General features: G+C 38.3%; 1 protein-coding gene across 6 annotated transcripts in view; it reads right to left on the bottom strand.

Moving 5' to 3' along the window:
- MAGI2 (membrane associated guanylate kinase, WW and PDZ domain containing 2) overlaps positions 1-21,266 on the bottom strand; it is a 674,896-nt gene that overhangs the window by 529,211 nt on the left and 124,419 nt on the right. For all 6 annotated transcript variants that reach the window (XM_075274083.1, XM_075274085.1, XM_075274084.1 and 3 more), the window contains exon 2: positions 10,062-10,178. In XM_075274083.1, the coding sequence (XP_075130184.1) occupies positions 10,062-10,178 (117 nt within the window). The remainder of the gene's footprint in view (positions 1-10,061; positions 10,179-21,266) is intronic.

Here is a 21,266-nt window from a genome sequence, read left to right as displayed (position 1 = left end):
ATGAGCTTGATTTATACGCTATCATATAAGTTCATCCAGATGAGAGTCTCTACTATGTGTGTTTGACTCCATTGTACTAGTGGTACCATGTTTAGAAGGGCCTTCTCTGTTTCTTCTTTATAAATATAGATAGTTTCACCACTATGAGGTTGCTGCCCATGTATGACACAACTAGTTACAATGGTTCTAAATGCTACCCATATCATAATAGATACACTTATTATGCATTTTGTTATAAAAAGAAACATGATAATGAAGGTTTGCTAAGGAAGCCCACATCTGTATACAGTGCATATTCACTAATATCATTTGCTTTATATTACTGCATACAGTATACAGATGTGTCCCCCTTTACTTTTTCTCCTGGCTGGACATATCCATGTGTTACAAGATAGTTAATATATCAAGACTGTACTGTTTTATGATGTTGTAAAAAAGCGATATGCTATTGTAACGTCTCTGCCTGTTTGGGTCTCTGCGCCACCCTCTGCTCGCATGCTGCGGTGCAGGAGGGGTGTCCAGTTTGATTCATTGCTTAGTGTTTTTGATTGCACTATGTGAACGCTGCTTTATCTCAGTAATTGAATTTTCAACACACCCGTCTCCTGCTTCTCTCTGTTCTCTCCTGCTTCTCTCTGTTCATCAAATGTTTAATTACAGCCTTGCCTTTCTGATTTTCAGCCTGTTTTCCAATCAAGTCTAGGGCTGGTCCTGGGCTTTCTATATACATATAATCCAACCACACAGACTCGCTGGCTATTGAGACTCTGTCCTTGTCCCTGCTAGCTCCTCTGCTGCTATTATATTACTATATCTGACCTCTGGCTTTCCTTTTTTACTATTCTCTTGGATTTGATTCTGTACTGCGTTGCTCAAGTGTTACTGGACCCTTGGCTAGCTGACCTCCCTTTGGTGTTGTTTGTTTTCTCTGCGTTCTGTGTTGTCACCTATACAGGAAGGGCTTTGTCGACCAGTTGTTCTCTGCTGCTTAGGGCAGTGAGGCAAGCAGGGAGAGGCAGTGGTGGGTTCAGCTTAGGGGTCACTGTCTTGTTGTGCCCCTCCCTCTAGGGTTTTCCAGCAACTACTGGGGAATTGCTCCTCTAGCAATTCCCTTACAGCTATGTATGTCTATATGTGGCTTTACACTTTTTGTTTGTAAATTGCAGTTAATATTTTATTGAATTTATTTAATGAGAAATTAGATGCAGAACTTCCAGCAATGAGCCTGAACTGTCAGTGGACAAAGGAGTGAATATGCTTTTTAAAGTTATTTTACACCTTCTTCGGCCGCCCCATGGGTTGCTACAATTCCAATACCCTTTAATTTATGTCCTTCAAAAAGGGGCAAGACCAATGCAAAAACACAACTTGCCAGTATTTTATTTGCAAGGGGCATTAAGTAGTTGCAAATAAACTATTTTATGTCACAAAAGCAGTGTAACACGCACAAATTTTCCCCAATGTATCATATTCTAAAGAATGAGATCTGCATAAAGTTGTAGGCAACAGTTTTATGGAAAATAAATCCTGAGTTACAGTAAAGAAAAATTTCTTTGTCACAAAAAGAGTTTCCTTGGCGGCAAAACAGAGAGATATGTTTGTACCATGTAGCTCATTATTTTTAATAAACCACTCAGACGAGATGTTCTCCACATACAGTATTACAAGAAACAATTTACTATCAAAACTATGTGCTTTAATGGCCATTTTAGATTTCACATTCCCATAAACCTTAACGCTTCAGAATTTCTTGAGATCAAATAGATGTGTACTGAATGCAATATTCACACCTAGAGAATTGAAAAATCATACATAAAATTACATTTAGGCACGTAAGACAATTACAAGGAGGAAACTTTTACAAGTCATTGTACCACTATGAGAACTGTAATAAGGTTTCTATGACCTACCCAGAAATGTTTCCAGCAATAGACAGAAAGTATCAATATCACAAATTGGAGTTACAGTCTCTGCATACAATTCTTACTGAACTCAAGAAATGTTAATGAACCAAGAACAATCCAGACTTGAAGAAAATGGAATCTAACAGGTACTGTATATACAGTATGTTACCATCTAGCTCTCTGGTACATTCTGCTAAAAATGGATTATATAATCTCTACTAGTCTCTGCCTATGACTTCATCTGCATGTTGTTGGCATCGATGATCTGCCTATATTCAGCAAATTGCTGCCATCATTTTTTTAGCATTTCAGCAGCTCTCAAGCTTTCCTGCCGCTGAACTTGTTCCTCACACTGTGCCCGTGATTGTTCCAGCATCTCAGTAGCTCGCTGGGATGCCACATCGGCGTGGCTTTATCGTGTACACCGATGTATCATACTTTAACATTACGATTAACTTTAATGAAACACAACTTTCTCGATTAGATTTCAATGGCTTTTGTTGTGTTCTGTAACAAGACATCACATTGCACCATATTATCAGTGTAATGTTAAAATTTGCTATTTTACATCTGTACAACAAATCACCAATAATACCGGTATCTAAGAAATAAAATATAACCATAATTACACTATTTTATGATGTGGCAAAATTATAGGAAGCTTAATGTAGTCAATCTAAAACTGACCATACCTATAAGATAGCCCTTGGCTTTACACTAATTTTGCTGAATACTATACAGTATGTTCTGCATGGGGAGAGAGGAATAAGTGGATGCTATGTACCTGTGAGAGCAAAATTTGGCCCCTGTGAACAAAAGAAAGGGCATGTTGAAATCCACCAGCTGAAATTTCTTTATCCCAACATATTTCAAATGGGAAAAGTCCAGAAATCCCAAAACACCATTAAAAAGAATGTATCACCAATGAATTTATTTATTATAGCGAATAATTAAATATATCACTGTTTTCTGAGTTTAATTTATGATTGCAGATTTTTTAAATTCTGTTTTCTGAACTTGATTATGAGAGTTCCCTTCCTGCCTGAGCTGTCCCTCTACTCTGTTAACAACATTTAATAAAATGCCTTAAATTATACTGTAGTTAAAGCCATAAGAAGGACTGAGATCTATGGGAGAATTTTCAAGACATACTCAGTGTAGGTTGGGGGAGAAGATAAGCTGTGACATCATCTGTTGTCAGTAGTGGATGCAATGATGGGTCACTGGTGTTATCTTCTATTGTAATTATAAAGTTGTTACATTTCATTCTTATGTTATCTGTATTGTATTTGATGCAAATGAGGTGATGCTGCAAAGAAAACCTCTGCAGAACTGTAGGGTGTCAGCCTATTATTAGGCTAATGACCAGAGTGAAAATTGAAGGCTGTTCTAAATACATATAGCAACATGGAAAAGCAAAACAAAATATAAAAAAATATATTAACTTTATATTTTAATATCATGGGTGGACTGTGAATGATCTGGGCTCCTGCCATACAAGGTCATTGACCCCTTATCAACCAAATATTCATATCAAATTTGATTTAAATTTATAAAATACATACACAGAACTGATGAAAATTGGATAGGTATAGACCCTGTCCTGAGTTTTGCCCCAGGCTCATGGAAACAGTGGGTCAGTGAACCAGCTGTGAAAAATACGGGCGAACGCAATGGCAAAGCACACGGTTTTGTTCATGCAGCTTAAGAAAGGAAAGTATATACAATTTCTCTCCCTCGGAGAATACATGAGAAGAGAGTAGTAAGGGACAGGGGCAGATGTTAGATAACCTTAGACTGGAGCAACTTGTATTAGAGAAATGTGCCAGCTCAGCCGGTATGGAATGTCAAAATATATATTTGTTTTAATGATGTGCAATTTTATAATGACAGTTAAACATCGAATTTTCGACAAAAATCTAGGTTTTGGGTGAATTAAATGGTATAAGCATGAATAAATGTCCCGGTTAAAAAAAAAGTCTCTAAAAGTATACTTTCTGATTAAAACTGGCAATCTGTGCCGCTTAAGTGACTCAATTACAAGTATGTTCCACTCATTTATATCTCACTGTGTGCTGATTTGTCACCAGATGACATTAAGTCTGATGGCGGTTGTAAGAACAAGGACAATCCAGTTCTGTTGATTGATTTTATGGCTTTGGCTTAAAAAAAGCACTATTCTTCTTCTGAAAAGAAGCTGGTATTTCTGAAGAAACCTTAACTATGACCAGTGTTCATAAGATGGTGTATGTAGGACTCACAACATGCTTATCTAAAAAAGAAAAAAAAATTCTGATATGCAATAAACTCACAGAAATGTACATGTAATACACAAACAGGGTACAGCAAGAACCCAAGAAAATGTATCCTTTGAATTTGCAAACAAGCCGGAAATATAAATGGTTTGTGATATTTGACTACTGGCAGGAAAAAAATAACTAACTAACTTTTTCATATTTAAAACAATTCCACTCCTGAAAGTTTTGGCCCTCCTGTCACCATCAGTGACTGGTCTTGCAAATACTCTTTTGGGTAAATAATTAAAAATTCCCACAATTCCCATGTATTTAGAATGATATGCCATAAAAGGTCCTGTAGCTGTAATATGTAGTTGCTCAAATAGGTTTGCCCATATATTAAACTAGCAAAAAAATAAATAAAACTTTTAAAAAATATTAAAAAAAAAATAAAAAATTAAAACGTCAAATCCCTCCCCATTAGGTATCCCTGTGTCCAAAAATGCCTGATCAACAAACTTATAAAAATATTCCCGTAGAGGGATCATCGTAGCAGGTCAAAAAATCAAACGTTTTGAACCGGTTTTTTTTTGCTGGTTAGCTGTTGATAAATATTTCAATAGAAAAGCAATACACATTCCCCAATGGTATAACTAAAAAGTACACCTGGGCCCGTAAAAAAAAGATGCTGTAACATCTTTGCCTGTTCGGGTCTCTGCACCACCCTCTGCTTGCACGTTGCAGAGCAGGTGCCATGTTCTGTTACGATTCCTTACATTCTGATCTTGTTGCTCTGTCTGAACACTGCTCTATTCCCACATCTCTGTATTGATTTTCTATGACACCCATCTCTTACACCTTTGTTTCAATCTTGTCCGCAAATAGTTAATCTTGGCCTTAACTTTGTGATTGACAACCTATCTGCCAATAAAGCCTGTGGCAGGTTCTGGACTTCCTTAAACAGGTCATCTGTCCACACATGCTTGCTGGCTATTGTGACTCTGTCCTTGCTAAGCGTTTCTACTTGCTCTTTATTGTATTGTATCTACTGATCTCTGACTGTTGACTTTTCTTGCGACCCCTCTTTTGAATTGCAACTTGGTACTGCTTTGTCACTTTGGCTTTGACCCTTAGCTTGCTGACTCCTCTTCTGTGGTGTCGTCTTGTCCACATTTTGTGTTTACACTTATCTAGACAAGGAACTGCCACCCAGTTGTCCCTGTCATTAGGACAGTGAGGCAAGTAGCTAGGGACAGGGGCTTGGTCGAGTTTAGGACTCACTGTCTCTGTCATTCACTTCCTCTCAGGTTTCAGCATCAGCCACTGGGGAATTGCAACAGGCAATTCCCTTACAGATGCCTTATGCATCCCCATAAACAGAAATATAAAATGTTATGGGTGTGGAAATGTGGCAACTTTGGATTTTTGTTAAGGGGTTAAAAGTAAACTGTATAATATTTGGTATCACCAGAATTGTACCAAAACATACTATACAAGTGCACAGTGACCACTAAAAACAAAGCATAAGAAAGTCGCACAAATGCACTTTTTCTCCAATTCCACGCCATTCTGATTTTTTTCCAGCTTCCCAGTACATTGTGCAGAATATTAAATTGTACCATTAAAATTTGTCCCGCAAACATTAAGCCCTCATATAGCTCTGTAAACAGAGAAATGAAAAAGTTATGGGGTTTGGAAGGCAGGGAGTCAAAAACACATATGGAAAAAATGCCTGTGGTGGGAAGGGGTTAAATGATACTATATCACATTTATCATTTGTATCGTTTTCCATAGACAGTCATCAATATCTGTTGGTTAAATTAGAGACAGAATGATTCATGGTTCTAGTCTTCATGCACCTGACATTGCCAGGCTGTCATTTCTATCAATGTCCAATTATGTTATAGAATTTAGTAACAATTATTACAATTAATAACCACACAGAGTTATAAAACTTCCAAATTATACCATCAAGGATAATATATATTCCTATAAATGATATGATAGTATATTATTTAATTTAAATTCTTTACAGTAAGTAGTAAAACTACTGTGCTGCATTCCTTGGCTTACTAAATGAAAAACGGTATGGTAATACCATAATATAACTTAATAGGATCACTCATTAAACAAAATGAGTCAAATTTAAAACATGAAATCTAATGGAATAAATTCCCAAACCGTCAACTGATTTCAAATTCTAAGTTCAATACTAATAATATAGTTAAATGAATAATTTGACTTTAGGGAACTTTAGTCTTAAAACGCAAATCTGAAAATCTGTCTTAGATCTGGAATGATAATTCTTTTCTGAACAAAGGAAAATGTGACTTTTATGAATCTTAGTGTGTGTTCTCCTCACTACAGCACTGCTCACTGCTGTTGCCTTAAATATGAAACTTTCTGTAGCTTTCAGAGCTCTCAGATGCTGAGCTAAACAGCAGCTGAAGAGGGATATCTAAAATCTGTTCTGAACGCTCCATGTGCCTGCTATTACTTGTTACTTAGTGAGATTTCTGTGCTGATTGCTTCTTTTGGTTTTCTGTATTTCTGACTTTGGCTTGCGTATTTGCTTGATTACTAATTTTGGTTTTGACTGTTTGCGCTCATATTTGACATTAGGTTTGACACGTATATCACTTTCATTCTGCTCTCCTGGTTTGACCTGCCTTGTGAGTATTGATCTGTTCAGTAATGTCAGTTTTGTAGTGTATTTATATCTTAACCCCTTCCTGACAAATGCCATAATAGTAAAGTGGATGTCAAGTATTTAAATATGGCAGCCGCATATTTAAATAAGCTTTGCATTAGTGATCAGGCCTCCTGGGGTCTAATAAATGCAATAAAACTTAAAAAAAAAAAAAAAAAAAAAAAAAAAAAGCTGTTAAAAAAAAAAAAATTCAAATCACCCTCCTTTCCGTAGAACTCGTTCAAACTCCCCTGTTGCAAATAACATGTATAAACAATATAAAAATCACAACTAAGAGTAGATAAAAAGGAGACAAATTGACACAATCTTTGCATTAGTGTGTGCCACACTAAGAATGGAGAACACAAAGAGGAGAAGAGAACTATCTGAGAACTTGAGAACCAAAATTGTTAAAAAAATGTCAATAATCTAAAGGTTACAAGTCCATCTCAAAAGATTTTGAATACAGGTGACGTGTCATTTTGGCTGCAGAGTGAACACAATACACTTTTTTCTCCAATTCCATCCAATTCTTAATTTTTTTCCAGCTTTCTAGAACATTGTACAGAATAATAAGTTATACCATTATGGTGAACAATTTGTCCCGCAAACATTAAAGGGGCTCTATCAGCAAAATCATGCTGATAGAGCCCCACATATGCATAAATGTTATATTAACCCCCCCCCCCCCCCCGTTTTAAAATAAAACCCTAAAAAAGAATGTGCTCTACTTACGGATCGTGCACTGTGGGCGGACATTCAGGGTGTGTCTTCTTCTTCATCCCCGCCTCTTCTTCCTCCGACGTCCTCCGGTCCCGTCCTCCCCCGGCGCTCGCGAGCGGACACTGATATAAAAAAAAATGGCCTGGGTGCATGCGCAGTAGCATGCGGCTTCTACTATGGCTACTGCGCAGGCGCCCAGGCCATTTTTTATATCAGTGTCCGCTCGCAAGCGCCGGAGGAGGATGGGATCGGAGGACGTCGAAGGAAGAAGAGGCGGGGATGAAGAAGAAGACACACCCTGAATGCCCGCCCAGCGTGCACGATCCGTAAGCAGATAACATTCTTTTTTAGGGTTTTATTTTAAAACGGGGGGGGGGGGGGGGGTAGTTTAATATAACGTTTACGGTGCCTGAATAGCCTTTTTAAAGGCTATTCACGCATATGTGGGGCTCTATCAGCATGATTTTGCTGATAGAGCCCCTTTAAGCCCTTATATTGTCTGTGAGCTGAAAAATAAAAAGAGTTATGGGGTTTGGAAGGCAGGGAGTCAAAAACGAAAATTGAAAAGGGGTTTCCGTGGTCCGAATTCAGCTCAAGTCCAAACAGCTTTGCGGTTGACTGGGGAAGACGTTTAGGTAGCTTTAGCCCTATCTCCAAGCACTGTGTGAGATTTAGGTAGTTTTTTCCACTGCTCTCTGGTATCAGCCTATTCATACAGATTTACAGTAAGCTCCTAACACTAAGATTCCTAACTAATAAACTTGATTCATATACTGTAACTGTGAACAGAAGAATTCAATCCACAAATATATTTTTTTTTCACTTATTCCCTGTTTACTATAATAGAAAGAATCTAGCATACCAAATAAAATAACATAGTATTCTGTGACCTTTGCAAGAGTTTTATAAAAATAGTGCATGCAATAGAGGAGGCCAAACATCAGATCAAGTTTATCCAATTTTTAGCTTATAACATCATCAGACAAAAGATGTTCATGTAATACATTTATCTGAATGGCTGCCACTTAATACTACATGTCCGCCATTCACAGTAGTACCACAGTGGCTACTGCTGCGAAAATGTGTAGCCAAACAAATATTCCCTTTAAAATTAAATAAGTGAATTGTGAAGACTGGGAAAATTGTACAAATCAGGTGTAGCCTCTTTCACTGCGGTTTTCTGGGGGTGCAGGGAGACAGACCCACAATCCATTAAACACTGCTGCAAATGAATTCTGACAAGGGATGTTTCTAGTGAGACAATTTTAATAATTTTACAAGGTTATGTAAGTTACCAATATACTTTATCTTAACATTTTTCACCGTTTTCTACATTCTGGTCTACCTAAGGAGGTGGTCTTCTCAAACAGGTGGTACAGGTTTTCATTACAAAATTAATAAGCTTTTTCTGTACAAATCCTCGATATTTCCTAATTTCAGTGCTCTCACTGCGTAGCGTCTTTTTTGAGCTTATGAGGTTGGATGCTATTGTAGAATGAATGTGCAAAAGTGTTTTGGTCTCACGTCATGTAGAGACAAACCTACAAAACAGAAATCTTAAGGAAACTTTATAACGTGGGAAGTTCTGTTTCACTTAACAAAAAGAAGCCACAAAAATGCAGACAGCAAAACAACATAAATTAGCTGCTGTGCATTGATGCGCTCTTCTCTGTGTGTGTAGACATATATAATGTATAAAGTCAGCAGCATCCTCCACTATTGTTATATGCAACTTTCATCTTGGAGTAAGGCAATGGCATTTAAGTAAAGTATCTTGCAGTCACAGATAAACACAGAATTTAAAGCAGGGACATAAATCAATACAGATGTACAAAAACATGAAGGCGGTTGTAGCCGTCTGCCAAATTAAAAATGGCCATCTTTCACTTTGAATTCATCGGTGAAGCCTTAAATGTGCAAATAATTCCCAAACATAAGCAAATCCCTACTTTGTGTTGCCAGTATTCTGGAGCGCATGGCTTGATTATTGTCCCCCAATACTAAGTCTGTGTTTGTTATGGTGCTTTAAGGGGTGCTATGTGGGAGATCTATTAAATTAAACTAGTTTTTAGTAAAAGAGAATTGGTGTAGGAGACGCCCCAAACAACAATGATCATGTTAGGGGGTAACTTGCTGAACAGTAAGGGGCACAACCACTAATCACAATAACTCAAGTGTTTTGCATCCCAGTTTCAAAGTAGCGGCCCATCGGATAGATGCACTGCCATTCTATTCATTTCAATGGGAATGAAGCCTTGCACTTAGCCATCTCCAGCGATTCCCACTCAAATAAATGGCGCTACCACTCCATTAAAATTGGGGTGTAAAACATTTCCGTTCTCATAATCAGAATGGATAGGGAGTAACTTGCAGTGACCAGAATGCCATCTGAAATATAAATATATAAATGATTCTTCAGTTTTTTAGTAATTTCCAGGTACATTAAAAACTGAATAAAGAGAACACACTTCAGCAGATTGAATAATATAGAAGACGTGCAGTACTCACATGGCACTGTTCGGAGGTAGAGGTTGTCTCGTATGATTTGCTGTAGTTCATGATCTACTGAACCTTTCTGAAACCGTAAATTGAGGTAGCGGCGAAGGTCTTTGTCAACAATGCCTCCTGTAAATTGAGTACATACAGTCATCAAAACCTGGATATCAAACGAAACATTTGAGCTACAGCTACGAGCAGCTCCGACTAAGAACTTTCCGAAAATTGCCATTTTGACTTGAGATGGAAATTAAGTCTACACATATAGGTTTTTTATATTTGGCGTATGACAGACAGCACACACAAACATATACATACACACAATGTGGCTTTTATCTATCCAGGTATGTTGCATGGTATAATTAATACAGCAAAAAGGAAGCATTTGTAATGTTATATTGCAGGTACAGCAATAACCAAACTGCTGGCCAAAAACATCTCTTCAATGTAGGCTCTATTAGGAAGAAAAGAAGGGATACTAGGGGGACCGCAGAACAATTTCTATATTTTGGAATCATCAGTATTGTTCAGTAAAGATCAAATATCAGGAGAGTTAGAGAACAAGGTGTATAATGACTACACAATGTAAATGCTACATATAGGAAGTTAATCTAAAATTGGTAAATCCTTTTTACTTTACATTGAAATCACATATATACAGATGCATACATATATACATATTTGTTGTTACTTTTTGTTCATTAAAAATACAAAATTCACAGAAAATTTTTCAAAATTGATATAACTTCTATTATTCTGGACTTCATAAACAAATTCTGCAATTTTTGACAGATTTTACTGCATAGTACTCTTAAATTGCAGACTATTATGCAGTGTAATCTGCCAAAGAGAGTCACAAATATTTGATATTACATTTGATACCCTCTAGCTGCATGGGAAATGCTAGAAAGTTAACACACAGTTACATATTTTGGCCATCGCGGGGTTAACTGAAGAGGGATACAGCTTCAAAGCACATCTCTCACTCTGGTTGTTTATTGATTGATGATCCATTGATTTTATTGGGAACTGTATAATGCTTCATATCCCTTGCTGTGTTGCTGCTTAAGAATTGAAAACTCTCTGCGTGGTTCTCAGAATGATTTTTGTTGGTTACTGGGGGGGTCCAAAGTAACACTACACTATTCTGTTATAGCACAATCACCACATTTGTGTTTTTGTTTCCACAACACACATAAAAAAAATAATTTGCCGTAAATAAAATTTCACGACTACTGTAAGATTGTAAAGGTAAGGCCTGGTTCACATCTGCATTCCGGCCATTCCCTTCCCCTATTCACATGAAATACACAGAGAAAATTCTTGCAAGCAGCACTTTGCTCTCCGCATTTTTTGTGCAGAAACCACACAATCTGCTGGTTTCCTAAGGTAACTGCTTTTTATGCAGATTAGGTTTCCGTTCAGGGGGTCCCCAGGTGGACTCCCTGGACGGAAACCCGAACGCAGTGCTGTTAACAAGGCAATCAGGACAATCGTAATCAATATTTTTTTTTTTACAAGTGTTCCACATACAGTAGCGGCAAGTACCTGTTTTCACTGTTGGATGTCAAGATATTTGAACGTAGGCAAGTTCCTCAATAAAAAGCCCTTTTCCTACAACACTTAGACACAGTGAGTGCAGGTGGGTGGCTGTACACTAGAGCTGATAAACATTGGACAAATGTGCTTCAGAAAGCTCTAATGGATGCACATGACTTATAACATGGTGACAACATGTTTCTATTTTCTACATGCTGAAAATCCTTTTTCTTAAAAGCTCCTATGTGCAATAACAGATTACCTATATTGTGTCCAGAACAGTTTGATCCTATTGACTTCAGTCTTTGGCCCTGTTTATATCTTGCAATATGTGAACCCAACCTAATTCTATTCAGTTTTGTTATATGGTTTTAAATTAGTTTGACAGTTCACTAAGACAACAGATAACATAGTTAACATTCAGAAATGTTCCTCCGTAATGTAAATGTTCAGTAATGGTGGTTCTTCTCCTGTCAGGGATACATTGTGGGGTGTTTTCATACCTCCTCCACAATTTTGGATCCCATTAGATTTGCCAGGTATTTTCTTACCTGTATATTATACAAGTATATATTTTTACATGTTAGATATTTATTATTAGGGATCTTTATACAGATTGTAGTGTTTGCATTGAGGATATATGCTCCTATAGCTTCGCTTTATTGTGTTGTGTTTGTACATTTTAAATCATTTTCATTGGTCTGGTTTGATACATGTCTTGTGTATTAATTAATATAATTGGCAGATATATTTTGCATGTGCATCTTCCTTTATTTACATTATATTAAAAAATCTGTCTATTTGAGGGTAAGATACTCTTTATCTGGAAACTTTAATTAAAAATATTGGTAGCAAAAATAGCTCATGTATGTACGACACATATGCTTGGCAGAATGAGACAATCCTCTAATTAACCTTTGTTACAATCGGGAAACTGCTAAAGAATAACTAAAGACCGCTGTAAGGAAATGATATATACATCCTATAGGCACTGAGTAATTGAACAAACATTCATTTTGTGAAGTAGCTATAGTACAACGTTCTTCTAGACATTTAACCAATATTCCAAGCATTTAGCTCTGGTCTCACACTTGAAAAATCTATTTGGTCTCATTTATTGCTGTGTTCTTATTAATGGAGGCTTCTAATTATTCACTAGCCCTATATAATAAAAACTAAAAGCAACAAAGACACCTACTTTTAATAACAGGTACTGTATGTCAGAGACTCGCAAGATGCTTTAAAGAAGAGTTATCAAAAGGTTAATTAAAAAGTGACATGCCTGTTATTCTGGAACATTCATCAAGAAGAAGGTAAAATAAATCCCCATGAAAAGGTAAAAGCCAGCTTTCTTCCTATCTTTATATATGGCAATCATTAGAAATCTCAGGAGTAACCCTTGGTTCACATCTGCATTTGGTAATCTGTTTGGGGAGTCTGCATGGGGACCTACCGAATACATTTGCAAGTGGTGTGCAGTGAAAGCACACGGACACCATAGACTATAATGGGTCCATGTGCTTGCCGCAAGATCTTCGCACGAGTCGTGTGGATAGAATAGTAGATTGTGAAGTACTTTCCTGTCCTCATGTTCCCTGTAGAGATCTTGTGGCAAGCACATGGACCCCACTGCACACCGCTTTCAAATGAGTTTGGCAGTCCGTTCAGGGGATCCCCATGCGTATTCCCCCAAACGGATTACCAATGCAGATGTGAACGAGGCCTAACACACTGTAATACTACTCTCAACAATGGCATTCAGGTCCCCTTTGAATCATTTTAGGGAATTCAACATGACATGTTAGATAGGTATAAGAAAACAATAATGCTTATACAGAGTCATTGACTATTGGTATGTACAACTATATACTGTATGGTATATCAATAAAGTCGTTTATAGTGTCCATTAAAGTAACAGTTACTTAGTGTAGCTTAGCTACAACATCTGGAAAACCACTGCTATTTTGTTATATAATATACAGCCATTATTTTTGTTGACTATTTTACTTTTATATTATAAATTAAGACACAATGTAACATTAACTAATTTATGTTGAGTATAACAAAATATTGGCTGCTGTTACAATGCACTGAGATTTGAGCTTGTCTCGATGCACTTACGAGCATTAACCATAATGAATATTTATCCACAAGTGGATGAAGTACATATTTATCACCAGTAATGAATCCCTATCATTACACTTAGCATTTAACAGAATCGATTACAGTTTTGCAAACAAAATTAATGGCATGTTTTTTGGGCACTGAACCTTTACTATTCTCTATTTACTAATATCAATTGGTATTATTCTAATTTATTGCTATGAAAAATTGGTCACTCATTGACCAATCGTGGCCACATTCATGAAGATTTTATAGTGCAGTAGCAGACAGGTGTCTTTGAGAGTCACTGTATAGGTTGGCTGCCATATTCAATGGCCATTTGAAGCAAAATGAGTGATATTTAGTTAAAATGTTACAAATCTAGTTCCTGGCTCTCCAATTAATGTGACCTACAAAAAGCAAAACAATAATCATCATAAACCCATAGGCAACTCAAGTTAAACATGTGGGTGCATAGCTATATGCCACGTTTGTTGTGCATGAAGTTTGACAATGATCTGCCATTTTACAGTATTTCAATATGTTATACTTAGTTACTCAGTTTAGCTGATGCAAAGAATACAGATGCATGACTGGGGCTTGCACATATGTAATTCAGAATATGGCACCAGTACCGAAGTCATGGAACTGGATAATAAGATATTGAATTTTAAGTGGAATGTTTGTTCATTGGAGATTCCACTGTAAATTCTACTAAAAATCAGAGTAAAAAATATTCTGTAGGCAAGATTTTTCTAACAAAATTAAGGACACTGTAAAGCAGGCATGTCAAACATGCGGCCCGCGGGCCGCATGCGGCCCTTTACAAGCATATCTGCGGCCTGCACAAAAGTCTCAAACTTTGTCTCTAAACTTTAGAGACAAAGTTTGAGACTTTTGTGAGGGCCGCAGATGTACAAGGAAAGTGAGCAGTGGATTGGGGCGGCCCTGCAAGATGCAGCGCTGCTCCAGCGGCCGCCCCTCACCCTTCGCAGAGAGCAGGTCTCCCTGCCTGCTCTCTGCCTGCTCCGCCCCCTCCTCCCTCCACTCCACCCCCTCCTCCCCACACGCCGGGTGACGTGGCCACATAATCAGGCCCGCACCCGACGTGTGTCTATGTCCTACGCGGTCTCACAAGACAGCTGCGCAGGCTGAAGAGCAGAAGCAGGTAAGCTTCTGCAGAAGAAATTGTGATTTTTCAAGTATTTAACCCCTATCCTACGGAAAAAACTGGGAAAAAACAGTCCTCAGGCCCAAGGAAGGGCCAGACATCCAGAAACCCCCCTCCCCCAGCCCCCCCTTCCCCAGCAAAAGCACTCCAACCCTTCCCCAGCACTCCAACAAAATAATGGTGTCTGCCAGCTTTAACTGAGGTGCCATTTTACCGGCAATCGCAGGCACCCGGAGCAAGATTCGGGGCCTGCGTGCATTTTTATGGCAAGCCTATCATTCTATACTTTCTATTGCAGGCTACTCTATGTAGCCTGCAATAGAAATGCCGGATTTTTGCGATGCATGGTATTAGTGATCAGTCCCCTAGGCCCTAGCCATTAGCTGCTGTGTGCGGCCCTCGCAACAACCTCTTGTTACTCATGTGGCCCTCGGGGTACCCTGAGTTTGACATGCCTGCTGTAAAGGATACCAGGAGAACCCCATGATAATCAATGAGGGCCATCAAGATTTGGAATGGGTCTCCGTGAGGAGTTCGGGTTTTCTGCTCATATAACAAAACAGAGGAACATTAAGAAGTGAGCACAATCATACGTAATAGATATCCAATAACATCCCCAATATTTGTTAAGTACAGGAGTAACAATTAGACAGAATGGCTCATTAGGGCAGATTTTGTTCTGAAATGTAATAGGCCTTGTCAGGGCTACATTGTCCTGAATCTGTCCCCTGGTAAATACAGAACTTTATAAATTACAAGAGCTTTGAATCTGGAATTTTGCCAGAAAACATCATGTCACCTAATATGGTATTTATATGATATCGTGTACATATGTTTAATATTTTTTTCTGTATACATATGTTAGGGTGGAACTGTTATTTGCTCTTTCATTGTCATTTAGATTGAATGAGCGATGTCTCTGTATTCTAAGCTTTTCCAGTGGTTACTGTTTTCATGTTCCATTTCTACAATTGCTGTACAGTACAAAGCATGCACAGTGATGCAGATTCATAGTGTCAGCCCAGGAAAATGCCAGCAACTGAACAGCAGATGTGGTCTGCCTACAAGCATAAGCCAGAATTATTGCCATACGCAAACGGCATGTGACCTGTACAATTTTAGTAGCATTTACAAATCCACAAGTAAGAAATACCTCTTTTCCTTCGGTTTAAGTAACTTCCTGGACTCTGTTTTGATCTCTGAATTAAACATTTGTGCCTTTTTTCTGTTGTTGATGTTCTTATCTACTTCTAATTTTATTACTTTAATGTTAATTAAGAGTAATTGATCCAAATTTAAAGTAATCCATATTATTTTATAGTCTTCATTTACTGATAAACATAATGAACTCATAGACAAGGCAATGCATTTTCACAATTCTGCTGTCACTAAAGAGCTGGGTGGCGTTTCGCAAATGAGTAAAAAATATCGCCATTCAGATATATTATTTATAAATTTTGGAAATGAATTCTTATTTGTGGGGAAAACGTATAAGGTTAAAGAAATGTATAGACTGTCATGTCGTTTCCCATCCCCTGGCTGAACATGATAGACATATGTCTTTTCTCAACCATACTAAGTATGTAACTATCTGTAACCACATAAGTGACAGCCAACTTGGTTGGGCAGAATTTGTCAGACTTTCTCTCTATTCGCACATCTGCATTTCATTTATGTATGCTGTATTTTGCTTTATATTTTTGTATCTATTCATTTCACTGTCTGTAACCAGATGTCCATATTTTTCATAGACCGTGGGCCTGCAAAAATTGTGGCTGTTGAGGTATCATTTCAATGCAAGTCTATGTGTCTGTGAAAAAATGGCATTCGTGTGTCATCTGTTTTTCACGAACGCAAAAACAAAGAACGTATAGGAAATCAAAAATAAAATACCTGTAAATTAGCAGAATGGGGTGCTGACCATGAATAGCTCAGACATGACACATCCATAGAATGCAGACATGTCAGTTTAGTGTTACTATATATAGTCTTTTTGGAATGAAATGCAAAGACACTGTCCCTCATAGATGCTTAAAAAGTAATACAAGGTCCCCTGGTTTAAAAAAAAAAAATAAAAAATAAAAAATATTTTAATTGAAAAGATATTGAGGGATTGTATCCAGAGAGTTGTGGTCAATGATTCCTACTCGAACCCCAATTTTTAGTGCTACGTCCATTAGTATTCAACTTACTTATTCATGATTTAATTGTGGGGATGAAAAGACCTGTACAATATATAATATATATAATATATATAATATGGAAGATGTTCACAAATTACAAGCCAACTTGGAGAGATTGTTTGGGCATCCAATTGATTAATGAGATTACTGTATTTTCGGACTATAAGACGCACTGGACTATAAGACGCACCTAGGTTTTAGAGGAGGAAAATAGGGGAAAAAAATTTGGAAGCAAAAAATGGTAAAATATTTAATATATGGGAGTTGTAGTTTTGCAACAGCTGCAAGGCCACATTGACAGGTGACCCTGCAGCTGTATGGGGACGCATAGAGTGGTTTTTTTTGCAGGGCCAGAAGCACTTTTTAGTTATACCATTTTGGGGACTATCTATTGCTTAGATCACCTTGTATTGGAAAAAAAACCCGGTGGTTTATGATATATGATTTTCTACTTTTATATATATATATATTCTAGGGACAGGAGGTGATTTAGAACTTTTATTTAGTTCATATTTTTATTATATATTTTTAAAGCTTTTTTTTTTTTTTCTTACTATTTTATTCCCCCCCCCCCCCGGGGGCTTGAACCTGCGGTCACTTGATTGCAAGTCCCATAGACGGCAATACAACTGTATTGCCGTCTATGGGACATTCTGTCTATTAGTATTACGGCTGGTCATAGACCCATCCGCAATACTAATATAGCCGTGACAGGCCTGGGAGCCTCATTAGGCTCCCGGCTGTCACCCGAACAGGTCGGCTCTTGCGATATCGCCGCACAGGAGCCGGCCTGCAACTTCACAGGTAAGGGGACGGTGGGGACCGGCCCCGGGGGAGAAGGGGCCGCTGATACAGACTACAGACCCGGCATCCGCTGTACTAGAGAGGCGGATGCCGGCGAGGGATAGACGCCATCACAGGTGCCGGGGCCTGAGACATCGCTGCGCTCCTCTGCCCTGCATGAAGCCAGCGGCGGGGGGACGGAGGAGCGGAATAGCATCGCCGCTGCCGCTACTGGCTTCATGCAGGGCAGAGGAGCACAGCGATGTCTCAGGCCCCGGCGTCTATCCCTTGCCGGCATCCGCCTCTCTATTACGGCGGGTGCCAGGCGCCACATTCGGACTATAAGACGCACCCTTCTTTTCCCCCCAAATTTTGGGGAAAAAAAGTGCGTCTTATAGTCCGAAAAATACGGTAAATACATAAATGTAAAGTTATGCTGCAGAGTACTAATAATATTCATGTAGTATTTATTCTAGGGGGTCATAAGACTGAGGGAATCATGTATTGCGAAGGAATTGGGTTTACTTATAGATCATAGACTAAATAACAGCATGTAATGTCAGCATTCTAAGGCCAGTAATATATTGCCATGTTCTAATAGAGGTACGACTTGCAGAATTTAATATTACAATTTTTCAAAGCATTGATGAAATCCCGTAGAAATCCCACAACCTCATAGATTGTAAGCTCTTGCGTCATAGATTGTAAGCTCTTGCGAGGAGGGCCCTCAGTCCCATTGTGTGAAGTGACTTTCTTTGTAATGTATAGAGATGAGCGAGTAGTATTCGCTCGAGTAGGTATTCGATCGAATACTACGGTATTCGAAATACTCGTACTCGATCGAGTACCACTCGCTATTCAAATGTAAAAGTTCGATGCAGAACCAGCATTGATTGGCCTAATGCTATACAGTCGGCCAATCAACGCTGGTTCTTCTCCTACCTTCAGAAATCTTCTCCATGCAGCTTTCCCGCGGCGTCTTCCGGCTCTTCATTCACTCTGCCAGGCATCGGGCCTGGGCAGAGCCGACTGCGCATGTCCGCTTGTAGTGCGGGCATGCTCAGTCGGCTCTGCCCAGGCCCGATGCCTGGCAGAGTGAATTCAGAGCCAGAAGACGCCGCGGGGACGCTGCAAGGAGAAGACTGCTCAGAGGATCCAGCCCGACCCTCACTCGTGGACTTGCTAAGTATAATTTGATCGAACGTTGCCTACCCCTGAAACAAGCATTTTCCCCCCATAGACTATAATAGGGTTCGATATATTCGATTTGAGTAGTCGAATATTGAGGGGCTACTCGAAACGAATATCGAACCTCGAACATTTTACTGTTTGCTCATCTCTAGTAATGTATCTTTCTGTCTGTATTTGAACCCTACAAATTGTACAGTGCTGCCGAATATGTTGGCGCAATATAAATAAAATGTATTATTATTATTATTATTATTATAATATAAATCCCATGTAGAAAATGTGGTTTAATGTTGGGCATCAATGGTTGCCCTTGAGTTAAAAAATGTAGAAAGCAAAACCACAAATATGATAAGTGACATAGAGGATCTCAGTGATGAAAGATTAAAGGAATCTGTCATTAGAACCCAATATACCAACCTAACTCCACAGATACATAAGTTAGGTCATCTGAATCAAACAAGTTTTCCCTTTGTGAATTGATGCCTCCATTGCGGAGATATCACTGTTTATGTCAATATACAACTGAGCTCTCTGGTGCAGTAAGGGCACTGTCATTGCTCCAAAGAGCTCATTTCATATTTCTAAAATCAGTGTTATCTCAGCACTGGAAGCACTTCGCAATTCACAATTGGAAAACATGGTTTCATTCAGATGACCCTAACCTGTCTGTGGATTTGGGTTGACATGCTGGGTTCTGGTGACATTCATGTAGTGCTGAGAAGAGAATAAGAAAAGAGTAAGAAAAAAAGGAGACAAAAGAAGGGGAGAGGAGGAGGACAACCAATTAATTTGAATAAATTCTGTATGTATATATGGCCCGTATAATATGTATTATGTAAAGCTATTCAATGTAAAATCCCCTCAAAAGACAAAGGTACACCTCCAGTTTACAGGGAGAAGGGTTAATCACCAGAGGTCACAAGGTTTCTTCACTAATATAACTGGCAGTCTGTGATATAGTTTAACCCAGAAGTTGGTGAATGTAATAATAACAGACAGCTTCAAAACAAAAGTAAAATTGATGTCCAGGCTTTTTTGCAAGGAGGCCAGGGAAAACCCCTTCAAATATCTTCTTACAGATGGATTCTTAAGTTCTATGTAAATGTATAAAATTATTGGTATGAAAACTGATCCTGTCTGATTGAAATTTGGGTTAAGAAGCCATACTGTATTTCCTTTATGGGTTCCTACTTTCTTCGGTTGGTCGTATACTTCTCTTTATCAACATCCTTGTCCATCCTTAGTTGTTTTTTTTAACTTTTGGGGGCGTTCACACTACTGTTGGTGTCCGCTCAGCAGTGTCCATGGTTATTGTCCGTACAACATTTTAGCAACGGACACTAGCTGGTCCGTTTGTAATCTCCATTAATTTCAATAGGATTTTATCTTGTGTCCTTTAGTGTCCGTTTGTGTCCTTTAGTGTCTGTTTACAACCACGGCCATTTTTTCAAGCAGACAAAAAAATCCTACATGCAGTAAGTGGCCGGTTTTTTTTTTTGTTTTTTTTTAACATTGAGGTCTATGGGCAATGGACATATAACGAATAGTAACTGACAGTCATCACTTACTATCCGTTTGTGTCTGTTATGATAGGTGTCCATTTTTTGTTTTCTTTTAAATGGACAAATTTTGAGCAGACACAACGGACAACAACGGTAGTGTGAACCCTATCTTAGAAGTGTGAAATCTTTTGGAAACCCCTGGCAGTTGGTTGGAAGTTTTCTTGAAGCTTCCATGTCTTCCTACAGAGGTTGTATGGCTATGTAAACAACCAGGAGAAAAAGCAGAGAACATTACTAATTGTTCCAATGGCCTTTCCAATATTTTCATTTAATTTCAGCATTTGTAATTAGCTCGCTGAATCTAAAGAATGCGTATTTCTGCAGTCGCTTTATTTCCTAAATTGTTATGTAAAGGGTCATGCTAGCAAAACAAAGGATGCAAACTAATTTATCTGATTACTCTCTTCTAAATGATTAATTCTGATGTTAATTACGGATAGAAGACAGATCTGAAAATATTTCCATTTATCCCTTAAAATGCAATAAATCCAAATTGTAGGTAACACCAACTTTAAAGTGATTTTCCAGTCAAATTGCTTCTAATCTCATGAAAACTACAAACTTTACGACACAGGACACACTATCTATAATGGTGTTTAGAAACTATGGTGACATTTGTCAGCTCATTCTCCTCTAGATGGCAAAGATTTGACTGTGGACCCTAAACTACAGCACGGTAGAGAAG

This window comes from Leptodactylus fuscus, chromosome 5 (assembly GCF_031893055.1).
Source record: "Leptodactylus fuscus isolate aLepFus1 chromosome 5, aLepFus1.hap2, whole genome shotgun sequence".
NCBI lineage: Eukaryota > Metazoa > Chordata > Amphibia > Anura > Leptodactylidae > Leptodactylus > Leptodactylus fuscus.
This window is presented reverse-complemented; position numbering and strand designations above follow the sequence as displayed.